We start from the raw sequence: 12299 nt of genomic DNA on the forward strand, positions 1-12299 counted from the left end.
CAGTGTGAAAATCAACAAGAACAATCATCACCAAGATACCTGTGGACCTCAATCCCCGTAACCTTTCTACTTGGGCACGTACTTGATACCAGTCTTGGCACAGGTAGAAGTAGTGACTAAAAGGACCAAAACGTTAGCAAAGCAACTAACAAGCAAACGATAAAAACTTACGCGTATCAACAGCCTTGTATGTTCCGTCAATAGCATTACCCTGAATGTTATAGAAATACCAAACCTCGTTCAACTTGCCACTAGAGCAGCCGAGATAAGGCACCGCACCGTGCAGGGTAGTAAGAGCCTTCTGGATCGCAGCAAGGGTGTATGTCTTGGAAGTACTCGGGGTAATACCAGCAGCGGCGAGAGCCTGGCACACGCAGTCAGAAACGGACATCACACATATGTATCATGAAGAGCATAGGAGACTAGGGGACATACCTTGTACGTATCCAAGTTCTTGAACAAATCAACCGTCTTCTGGAGGTAATCACCAACTTCCTCCTGCGCGGTGTAGCCGGAATAGCAGCTCGGCTCGATGGTATTGATGCAAGTACCGTGCTTGTTCCACTCGTGCGACCAGAAGTCCTCATCATCCCCGCTGATATCAAGCCAGTAATCGTTCATATAATCAAGCAACTCATCGCGGCCCTGGTCCTGCAGGATCGCGGTGATGTTGGAGTATGAGCGCTTCGAGTCGCAAGTCTGCTCATATGTGCCGTCGCAGTTGTCGGGCCTAGGATATGATGTTATTTCATGATTTCGGGTAGTTATGAGGGGTATGTTTGTGTCTTATAGGTTGGATGTTAGGGTTACATACCATAGTCCGTGAATGGTCCATGAGTCGTCGGGACCGGTTGATGGGCTGGTATCCCAGAATTGAGTCTGGAGGAGGGCACCACCTGGGGAGTTGAAGCAGCAGCTTGCCTCTGCGGTCGAGCTGGCGCAGCTGAAGGCAGTGCTGCTGGAACAGGCTGCCAGGTTGGCAGTCGTGCCGGTGACTAGGCTCATGGCCGCCAGGGCGAACATGCCCTTTGAGGATTGGGATTGGAACATTTTTGTTAAGGTTTAATTGAGAAAGAATTGTTGAGCTGAGTGAAGAGATGTACACAAGAGGATCATTCAGCGGTTTTATATTCTCTACTCTACATCATACTCGGCATAAACATCATCAGGCACAAAATGTACATACGTATACAGGCAGCACATGGACCGATAAGAAGATGCTGATTTGTTGTCGGACGTCGCCGCTAAGCGTATCACCTCGGGGAAGAAGTAATATAAAGTACAGTAGTGCTGGTCGAAGAAGGAGACGATCACCGAGCGGGGCAAATCATGCAAGATACTTCTCTCCAATGAAGAGGCATAAATGCACAACGCACTAGAACACCAAGTCAGAGTCCGACGGTTTTCGTCTGAAGAAGACCGACGATCATCCGAAGAAGACTGAAGAAACGTCTTCTAAGGTTGCATCGTCCGCGCTGCTCCTTCGGATCTCCGATTATCAATTCAAGTTGATCCAACCCCGCAAGATTAAACCTGCTGATCGCCCCAACCGTCTGACGAACCAGAACACTTATCCTGGGATTTGGCAGACTCTGTTTTATCTTACTTCTGGTGTGGCTTCGCTTAGAGGACAATGGCATGTTGGGTATCTCCATGACGGAATTACCGCGAGGTAAAATCTACCGGAATGCCCGTCCGCGCCATGTCTGCAGCTAACAGTGGGTTCTCCACATGAAGGAGCCCGTGTCAAATCGCTTGGATATAATCAAATTGATGGGGGAAATATAGAAGCTACAATAACAAAGGCTCCTGCTCCTCATCATTGGCCCGCGGAGATGGTCCAATTCTAATGTGCCAAACTGCGATGACAGCAACAATGAAAAAGAGGGATGCTTGTAAGAAAGGCAGTCCCATCCAGGCAGGTCCAAGATGCATACCTAACCGGAAAAGGTTGGCAAATAATGGACCGGAAAGGAGAGTTCCCACTCCCTGTGCAATGGCAATTGCCGAATACAAAGTGCCAGCATGATCGGGTTGTACGAGCGAAGTAGCCAGGCTGCGTGTTGTGATCATGAATGATGAACCGATTGACAAGATGACCTGACCACCGATTAAGATAGCGGGTGTTGGGGCTATAAAGATAACGGCGAATCCGATGATTGAAAGCACGCCGCTGCCTTTACTCAGGAAATGGTCGCTACTTTTTCCGCGGAAGCCTAGGTGTTTGGCGGCTAAGAAGGCTAGGAATGGCATTATGACCAAATACGCCACGAGAGAAAATATGCCCCGCAACGAGATCAAGAGACTGGCCTATAGCATGGTTAGTTCTATATTATTCGAGTGACAGGATAGGCACATACCCGACTAATACTCCAGTTAAACTTCTTCGACACATATTGCAAAAGCAGATTCGTGCATTGCCGACTCATAACTGTCACAAACATCACAAATATCATTAAACAGATATTGGAATCAGCCCAGATGAAGCGCGTCGAGTGTATGAACTCGCGAACTTGTCGGGTGACCTCCTGCGACACTGTCCGCTTGCTCGGAGGCTGAGACTGCGCGTTATCGCTGTCCTGTTCTAGAGCTTCTCGGTTGACTCGCTTTCCTTTGGCGTTTTTGAGGGTTTCGGGCAGGAAAAAGCATGGAATGCTTCCCAAAACGATGATGACTAGTGAGAGCGCATATGGAAACATTGGACCGAAAGTCATCAGATAAGCACTGAGTGGAGTGGCTAGAATCTCTGCGACTTGGATACAAGATTGTAAACGGAACAGCGCGGTTGCTCTGTGTATGTGTTAGATTTATCCTAAAGAAAGATCGAGCGATTACAGTACCTCTCATCTTCAGAGAAGACATCAGCCACTATGACCATGGCAATGGCCGTGAGGACTTGATCGCCACCACCGATAATTTTAAACACAGCTGAAAGCCAGACCATCCGGAGGGGAATGACGCTTGACCACAGGCCTAAGATAAGATGTCAGTAAAACATCCACGAGAGAGTTGACCAACTTACAAACTATTCTAGCCCAGATCTCCGCGAGGAGAATGCCCGACATGCTAAGATACAAGAGAGGCTTTCGCCCCCAATGATCCGACAGCACGCCGTATGGCAACGAAAGTACAAGACCTGCAATTTTAAATCATTAGCATCCCAACATTAATGTCTCATAGAGGATTACACATACCAGGGATCACATCAAATGTATTTTGATACCCAATCACGAGTGCCAACTCCCCTTGTACAGCTTCTGATTTACACGGATTGGGCTCTGACGGACTCAAAGTTTCGTTTCCCGCCCCGTGAAGAGTGGCCTGGTAGTTTCGACAGATTATATCCTCATATACTGCCATTTGCGGCGCGGTGGACATAAAAAATCCGAAGTCGGCGGATAGCAAGAATATAGCACACACGATGCAGATCAGTAGTTTATGTGGATGCTGGGGTGGTGGTTTTGTCGCGTGTGAGTTCAATAGTGGCTCTGTCTCGCCTGTCATTGTGTCGGTGGTCATTGTGAATGGTATTTGTTAGTTTGTCTTTTTAAAAAGTGCAAGACACCCTAGGAATCAAGAAAGGATGTCCCTAGACACTAAGGGCTGGAATGTCAAGAAGGGAGATTTTTTTAAAGTGACACCATTCCATTTAAATTAGCTCTAAATTGCTGCCTCTCGTGCTTATGCATTGTCAGAGTCCAATGACAGACGACCGTTAGATAGTTGGCGTCGTATCCCCGTTCCTTCGTGACAGGGTACCTGCACTCCCCGCTATTTTCTTTTTCTTTGTCTCCAACATCTAACACTTTAACTGTTGAAATTTTTCTTGAAATCAACTTGATATTGTGTGCTAATTTCAAGCCAAATTTCACTTAGATGGTTCATGGAATTCCGTGTGCCCAACGATGAGGAATTCGCGTTATCGTGTCGGAGTTCGGAGTTCGGGCGCCTCAATCTGACGTGTCCCAAAAGGCCCGAGATAAGCTCCGCGTTTTTGTGGTGAATCGATCGCTTAACGCTTAAAGATTTTTTATTTCGATTTAACCGATGGCGATTTGGCGTTAAAAGAAACAGCGTGTCACAGTTCCCCTGGATTCATATCGACACTTGCTCTACGGCTTCAGGGGCCCTGTGAAACCACCAAACTTACCAGCATGAACGCTTCCGGGATGACCAAGAGGAACGTGGTCTCAGGTAGTGCAGTCGTCGTATGGTTGTGTGATCTGATTCTTGCTTTCAATGTCAGCGCAGTCCAACAGGCATCTTCCCAACAGGAACGCAACCAACCCCACCTTCATGCTGGTCTTTCCCATCGGCCTGGCCGAAAACCATGGCCCAGTTAGTCTTTCAACACACCGATGGTTGGGCTTTGCGACAAGCCAATACCCCCGGGTCCACCATAAAGCAGGAAGATGTTTGAGCGTGTCCGAAGCCTCGATTATATGCAGTGATATCTCACAAAGACGAAATTGCTGACCGCATTTTTCTTCAGCACCTAACCACGTAATCAACGCTGCAAGTTCCCGTCCACGGGTCTCGCCTTTGTCTTCTGCATGCGCCCGAAGCTGTACCTTGATGTTTCATATCTGACCGCGCCAACACTGCATGATTGTGGAGATGTTAAAAGTCCGGAGACCGGGGTTTTTTCTCGGAGGATTAAGCGATGGTTTTCCTTGCTTTTTTTCTTTCCCTTAGCCTGCTGTTTTCCGTTGCACGGCAGAAGCGGGAGTCGGGTGGCGCCCACATTGTGAAGTGCGACACGCTCGGTTCTGGGCTTGCATTTATCGGAGATGATATTCTTATTCGTCCCGGTGAGTTGGCGAGGTCCTTAGTTATTCAATTTCTCGGGCTTTATTGTCTGCTCGGGGATTGGTGATACGTGTGCATCCTGGTTGGTTATCTTTTGCATTACTGCTCGAATCTTGGCAATGTATGAAGTACTGATCTGATTCAGCCTTAGGCTAGACGGGCAGCTACTTGCTTATAACATGTGCATAGCTTGGCATTTGCCTATTATTATCTCTGTGGAATTTGTCTTGCATGTCATTTGAAACAGCATCAGTTCAAGGACATAGCCAAAAGATACTTTCGACAATGATAATTGCAAGAATTGCAAGAATCGTAACCTCTTAGCGTAAGAAAGCCGAATTAAAAAATCGCATCTTCCGTCCGTCCACTCATAAACAAAAGGGGTTTCCCTACTTGTCCAACCTCTCTCTTCAAACTTTCTCTTCCCTATCTCAAGTTAATATCAGGCCAGAAGGCCGCTCAATTTGATTCAAGAGACATTCTCTTCTTTTCAAAGCTTGAAGATATGTCGATCGGGCATCTGTACGTTGAATAAGACCATTTTAGAGAGTTATCATGCTCACAGTTCACAGGACGGCGCACTTGACTTCATCCTGGGAAAAGCCGATTTCAAGCACCTCCCGGCTGATGGCCAACATTTACCCATAGCCGTCGGCTTAAAGCACAAGATAATCATGAGATTTCATTAACGATCGCCACTTGGCAGTTCCTAAGCTGAATATATCCCATATCCAAAAGGGAGTTCGACGATGGCGCCATCTTCTACGCCTTCCTTCACACATGACTTTTTCCCCAAACATAGTAATGGAGCCCTAAACACATGGTTGCTAAACTACAGTAACGACTCGATATCTAAACATTAGTCATTTGAAAGATGAGTGCATGTCACTTTCTCCCTCTATGATGGCGGTCACGGTGCTGCTCAAGTGGATGATACCGGCCTGTCCGGGCTAAGACTTTCGTGAGCCTCATATTTCTGCTGAAGACTCCTCATGTACACTTTGAGCACCTGTTAACTGCGCCATAGACGGTTGTTTCTCAGTTTGGTGGCTATATGGGTTGCCCTTCAGGGTATGGTGCACTCTGTTGCAGGCCATGAACCACCCCTTCCATCTAGACCCAGGTAATCAAGTCATGCATCATCGAGGTAGGGGCAAGTTCTACTTACTCGGCCCGTATTACAACGCAAACGCAGGGTTCAGTACAGTTAGAGAAAACTCTCGATCCTTCTACTACATTTTATCCAACAACAAGTGTTTTTTTTAGAATCTAAGCAGAGTAGGCTCCTTAAATCGGGCTCTTCTTCACAGGACAAGATCAGAAGAAGGGCAGAACAATTACTAGGCGCCACTGTGAGCAGCCAGCCGTGGGATTTGTGATTCGTCTGTGATCAGTTGTGTCCAGTAATCAAAACTCAAGTCTAATATAAAAGTCAACGGTTCAAAGAATCGATATGCGTGGTTTAAGTATTGAGTAATGTGGGTGTTAAGCCGACTCACGTAAAAAAATCAAAAAAGTAACTAAGCTGAAATAGCCGCCAATATCGAGTGGCAGAAGGAATATTAAGAGACACTACTCTTTCTCTTGTATCCTATGAACATGTCTTCTGCCTATGGACAAGCGAATTACACACATGTTCAAAGTAGTTCTCAAAAGCAAACTACTATTTCCACTAGATAGTTTGACATGCTTTACTCCCATTATTTTGTTTGACAGTCTACATATCTAATAATCTCTTGGCTTTGCAGAGCTCAACTATCAGGTGTTCATGCGACTAGAACAGGCGTGCTTGTACGCAAACAGATAACTAATATATTCAATCGCGGGGAGACCAAGACATTGTTTTATTAGCTCCCATAGTGTCATCGGCCATAGAAAATATTTAGAAAATGCAACCCAAATACAACTGAATGTGGTCCTGATCTCAATCTACGATAAGAACGTTGGAATATTTAGCCACTCAGAGGGCCTTGTGATGCCTTATTGGTAGGCCTTTTGGATGTATGTTTATGATGTTTTCTCTCTTTCCTCAATTTTATAGGTAGACGATCTTTCCGTATATATGTTCTTCGATTTGTTCTCAACTGCTAAGTTCATCAGGAAGTATTCCACACGTCCGGTCTTTCATACACATTATAGATTTTCTAGCAACGAAATGAACTAGAATATCTACCAGTAAATTTTGCAAGGAAAATGTGACGTGAAAAATCATGAGAATAGCGATTCTTGCTAATAATCTCAGCACGACTACCTACATAGGGAATGTTTCCGATAACGACATAGACTGCAAGGAACTCTAGGTTGGAACGTTTAAAATGGATAAAGGGAATAAAGCTTTCGCTTGGGTACCTGATAAGGACAAGGGTTTAAGGATCTTTTCAGTCAAAAATGGTAAACGCTTTTTGTTGCCTCAAGCATGAAACAGAAGTTTTTGAAGTTGAAATGGAACACATCAGCCATCTTCATGATATCATCTTCACTATTGACGTCGCCAAGAACTCATTTCGGGCGGGAGTGTAGAGTAGGGAAACAGTGGGAAATGTTTACCCATATATTCTTCTCTGATCGTTTCGTGGGGCTGATTCGACGTCATAGCTGTCAATATTTTCAATATCACCGAGCTCTAGCCGGAAAGAAAGTTATGGACGCGGGCTTCCCCCCTATGGATAGCAGTGGATGTAGCAAGCTGTGTCTGGGGTAGGCCCGATGAAATAGGCCGGCAGATGAGAAGGCTTGACGCAGGTTGTAGGAGTAAGAGGAATGAAGTCAAGAAAAACGGTATGCCACATACAGCATGTATATCTAGCCATTCCATCTGGGGGTTAGATAGTTTCCTGCAGATGTCTCCGTCTAATGGTGAGACTTTGTTGCTACGTACATGGAAAAAAATGGTAAGAGCGGAGCCATCAGTCAAGCAACCGAGTGAAGCTGTCGTAAGTCAAAGACAACCATTGAAGCACTTAGGCCACAGAGGCTGAGGCTGGGCTCTAAGAAGTTCCACTCGGCCCTATTATAGGCGAGGAATATTGATATGATTGTTGAATAGGCATGGTCTGATGGAAGATCGGTGGCTATTTGTTTGATCGGGGATGGCGTGCCCAAAGCAGAACAGACCCATCAGCAGATTCGAGAAACGATATCCCCAAGGTTGCGTTCGTGGTGTCACATTTTCCAGCTCCTCGCATGTCGTCTTGGGGGTGGGCTATTGACATGTTTCCGAAGTGCCGAAGAATTAGTCTTTTTTTATTCTATTGCCCCTATTTTGAGTAGAACTGTCAGTCTGGTGTCGTAAGCTCATCCATGGATTACTATTATTACACTTACACTGATGCGGTTGGAGTTTGTAAGATTCAGGGAACCCTTGCGGTATTTCATAATCTCGTCTGCTCCAGCCCTGGCAAACGATGTGAGCATGGAGATGTCGCTAAGCCAGAGGAAAGGAACAAGTTACGAGGAAAGACAACGGAAGGCCCATCACCTATCTTCTCTTTCATGGTATCTCAGCGTTCACCCCCAAATCCCTCAACAATATTGAGTGAGGTGATCAAAGGTTGGACTAGCCATGATGGATGTATACGATGAGTGATGATTGTGGTTGGAGGAAGGGGGAGGGAAAAGTGGAGCCAGTCCTAGTAGTCATGTGATATCTGTTCATTTCATCGCTCATTCGGTTGCTATTATTATCTAAGTGTAGTTATTTGATAATAAATTAAATTGGTATATTTTTAATTCAAATACCAAGTCGTTAGAGTATAGAGCCCGTGTGGAGCCCGATGCCGCGAAATATAACATATTGCCAGCGTGAACACAAATATATCGAGGAGAATAGGTCGGTGCATCCATAGCTACTCCGGATAATGAATTATTTATAAGCACATAGATCGCTCACGCAGCCCAATATATAAAATATCGAGAATTTTAGTAGAATTTGATATTTTGTTACGGGTTTATAATGAGTAAAGACATGCTTCATTAAGGTAACCCAGAAGATCTTGTAACCACTTATGTCTACATATTCTACACCCTCTGGCCCGTAGTCATATATCTTCAAACACAACCATGTATAATATACGTTTAGAGACTGTAGCAAAGTAAATTAGCCATTGTGTGTTGTGGAGCCACATAGATCCCATACAGATCTGATATAGAACATATTTTCTTATTCAAGTACAATCGTTTCGGCTAGGTTGGCTTTGGTAGAAGAATCATATCCAATGAGTGCCAGTCACCGCACACCATGTACACCCCACTACACGATAACAAACCTATCCTAGAATTACTGGTAGAGCCTCTATTAAGCTCATTTACGGCAGTATTCATAGGACATCATGAATATAGGCTGCCTTGGTCCTTTTGAGGTTTAAAATTTCGGCTCATTGCTTGTCTAGTATTTTCCAACAGGGTAGAAGAGGTTAAAAAAAATATATGTACACAGATATCAGAAAAGACCCCACAATTAGAAGTGCCGGTGAGAGGAAAATAGAGTGTTGTTCGTTAGTTTCACCTGTGTAACACTCCAGAACCCATAAAATATCGCATCTAACGGTCAAATTGTTCTAATTCAACAACGCTACCGCACTCACTAGGCACAACCTTATTCCCTTTGACAAATCCAATAGACACGCAAATGATAACCATAAAGTTCTGCGCTATATGCTCCCTAACTTATGTAACTTAGTGTTCCCGGCTAGAGAACCTTCACAAAGAGCTTATGAACATCAAGTCCTCTCATCTGATCACAGATCGGCCGTGCCCCATCCAAGCATCCAAGGCTGCACAGAGCATGTAGAAAACCCAACCAAGTCAAGAATGATATCCAACGAGACTGCCTGGCTGATCTGTGTCACAGGAGTCCACCCTCAAGCCAAAAAATTCAAGCGAGCACGACACCGCAAAAGCCAGATACAGTAAGAAGAGCATTCAAGACGACCCATACTGCTGAGTCGCGGTCTGGAGCCAATATGTAGGAAAAATGAGACCAACATCAAATAACAGCATGTAGGCCTCCCAAGTAAGCCAAACAAGCAGCGGATAGGCGCAAGGGCCCCCAATAATATGATATCACCGGATTCCCATTATGGATGATCTGTGATCACACCAATCAGGGGGCAGCGTCGCCGAGCGCGCCGAGTAGACATGGTTCGTGCTCTGCAGGCTGTTCCTGCAAAGCAACTATGTCTGACATTCTCCAGATAGCTCGATGTGCAGGGTCGATCGCGTTCTTATTGGGGGACTGGACTCGAAAATATGACCTTTTCTTTTTCGGGTCCATGCTCATCCTACCCTAGGTAGCTACATAGCTATTTTGGCACTAACTAACTAGTATGGACTGGGTTACATAAGATTGTGGCAGCGGGCATGCATGGATAAGCCGTTGGAGTGAATAAAGCAGGTCAGTGTGCTTGAACTGGTATGTGATACCGGATTTATTGCAACGCTGCATCTATGGGACACGGTAAGGTTTTATTGTTTTCTAGTTCATAATCCAAGTAATGGAAACTGAACATATTGGACTTGAGGTGCGAATGCGAGTCGCGAATCATAGTATTCAGTATTGTAGTGGTATGCGTGCTCCTTCGTCGCGACTCACATCGCGCCCCTGGGGGTGTAGACAGGTATATAGGTAGGATGTACACAGGCACACGAGGATCCATACTGGGGAATCCCTGAAGGGCATTGAGGCTAAGATGAAAGATAGCATAATCTACCAATAACAAGCAAGAATACATAAACAGAGCAGATCATAGGCCCCCTTAGGGCATTGGCACCATAGACTTTCGCCACAATGGAGTTTGTTCCTGGAAACCGGGAGCAAGTCTATGCAATGCAATGTAAGTCAACGTGGAGTTATTCATTCACGGGAAAATGGAATAAAAAAAAGAAAGCCAATCAATTTTTATTATTTGAATGCCTTTCTTAACGAGAAGCCGTTGAGAAAAAAAGAAAAAAAAGCAAGTCAACAAGCAAGGGGGTAGGCGGGGATAAACGGGAAGCCCACTAGGAGACAGAGTGATTGAGAGACGACCAGGTACCAGTTTAGGAGTGGTGCATAATCCCGGCTGTACGTTATTTTGTGTACTATTGATCACTTTTGCAGCCTCGATCTCTGATGCTTGCTTCCTATAGGCCGCTCAACTTCGTCCCTGCATCATTTGGTCCAAATGCCGAATCTTTCAAATAAAACATTGTCAGTTTACCAATTCTACGATGCTTGTTTCATTTCCTTGGAACCCATACTGCTAGCAAATACCAAATTAAGAAAGCTCTCAGAAGTCACCAATAAAATGATCGGACCTCTGACTTTACTTCTATTTCTATTGGCCGATCGGTCCGAGGTTTTTATCGAAAGACACCGAAAAACACATTTCAACATTTAAATTCACCCCCGACAGGTCCCCGAACATGGTCCCCGGCCATGCGAGTCAGGCGCTTTGGCTTCAAGACATGGTCATGTTAGCCTTTATTGGAAACTTCATATGGAACCTACGTTAAAGTATTGATATGAATCCATAATTCGCAATGAAAGCTTCACCGTTAACGCCAAATAATGAACATTCACAGTTGCGTCATTAGCACTTAACGGACCTGCAGCATCTGCAGCCAGAACGGTTACACAACCGGGGGAGCTGCTCTACATACCGAAGAATGTCAGTATCAATCATTAACCACTGGCTAGCCAGATACCATAATAGTAGGTAGTAGGAATATATAGTCAGGTATGTTGGGCCACGATTGGGTAAGTTACATAGACTGTCAACTATTTGTAAATACGGTCAAAACTCACGGCAATATATGATAGGGCGGCCAAATTTGCTGTCATGGCGTTAAGAGGGAGGCTTGCATGTCTTGTCGATCATGAGCTATCTAGGCTACTTTGGCTGCAGTCTAAGCTCCGAGTCTTAGCGCAGCCCTTTGGCCTTCGACAAACGGGGGGGGGGGGGGGAGAAATCTGGGCAGGGTAGAAAGTTGATAGCTCTATTTTTGTTTTCCGAGTACCTGGTACCTGAGAGCGAGAAATCGTGCTAATGCAGCCATATTCTCAAGCCCAGATAAGGTTTGCTCATTCGAGATTTGGCCTGTGCGTATTGACTCATCTATCTTTTTGTGTTTGTTTTTGTTTTGGTTTGTTCTTGAGGTATGATATAGTTTGGTCTCTACTCCGTAGTACGAAGTCAATCTACGAGGGTACGTAAGCTTATACTATGTGATTGTGCCACAAGCGGACAACTGCTTTGCAAAGCGATTGTCTGTCTCAGTCGCCACCTCTGGCACAGATTTGAAACCAAGATATGCGATCAACAGGGGATTATACATCGCAGAGGTCCTCGATGAGTCCCCATCCACGAGGCCCATCAAAAGTACGAAAGACAAAAATTCCGCACTCACCAGCGGTGGCGATTTGACTATTGTAGATCCATGTAAATCTCGTAGACATAAGGAGAGAAGGGAGGAGGAATGTACAGAATCTCGGGCGCGTGAAGATCACCCCA

General features: G+C 45.3%; 2 protein-coding genes across 2 annotated transcripts; both read right to left on the reverse strand.

Moving 5' to 3' along the window:
• Nucleotides 1-66: 66 nt before the first annotated feature.
• On the reverse strand, nucleotides 67-1050 carry N7479_000136 (T2 family ribonuclease; the record flags this gene model as incomplete). Its single annotated transcript, XM_057247834.1, has 4 exons — nucleotides 67-116; nucleotides 172-364; nucleotides 436-730; nucleotides 815-1050. The coding sequence occupies 4 exons, from the start codon at nucleotides 1048-1050 to the stop codon at nucleotides 67-69; spliced, it is 774 nt and encodes a 257-aa protein (XP_057112266.1).
• Nucleotides 1051-1791: 741 nt separating this feature from the next.
• On the reverse strand, nucleotides 1792-3519 carry N7479_000137 (uncharacterized protein; the record flags this gene model as incomplete). Its single annotated transcript, XM_057247835.1, has 5 exons — nucleotides 1792-2310; nucleotides 2361-2790; nucleotides 2841-2973; nucleotides 3023-3136; nucleotides 3195-3519. The coding sequence occupies 5 exons, from the start codon at nucleotides 3517-3519 to the stop codon at nucleotides 1792-1794; spliced, it is 1521 nt and encodes a 506-aa protein (XP_057112267.1).
• Between the last annotated feature and the right edge of the window lie 8780 nt (nucleotides 3520-12299).

The sequence above is a fragment of the Penicillium vulpinum genome (assembly GCF_028829585.1).
Source record: "Penicillium vulpinum strain IBT 29486 chromosome Unknown utg000001l_segment0_segment0, whole genome shotgun sequence".
Lineage (NCBI taxonomy): Eukaryota > Fungi > Ascomycota > Eurotiomycetes > Eurotiales > Aspergillaceae > Penicillium > Penicillium vulpinum.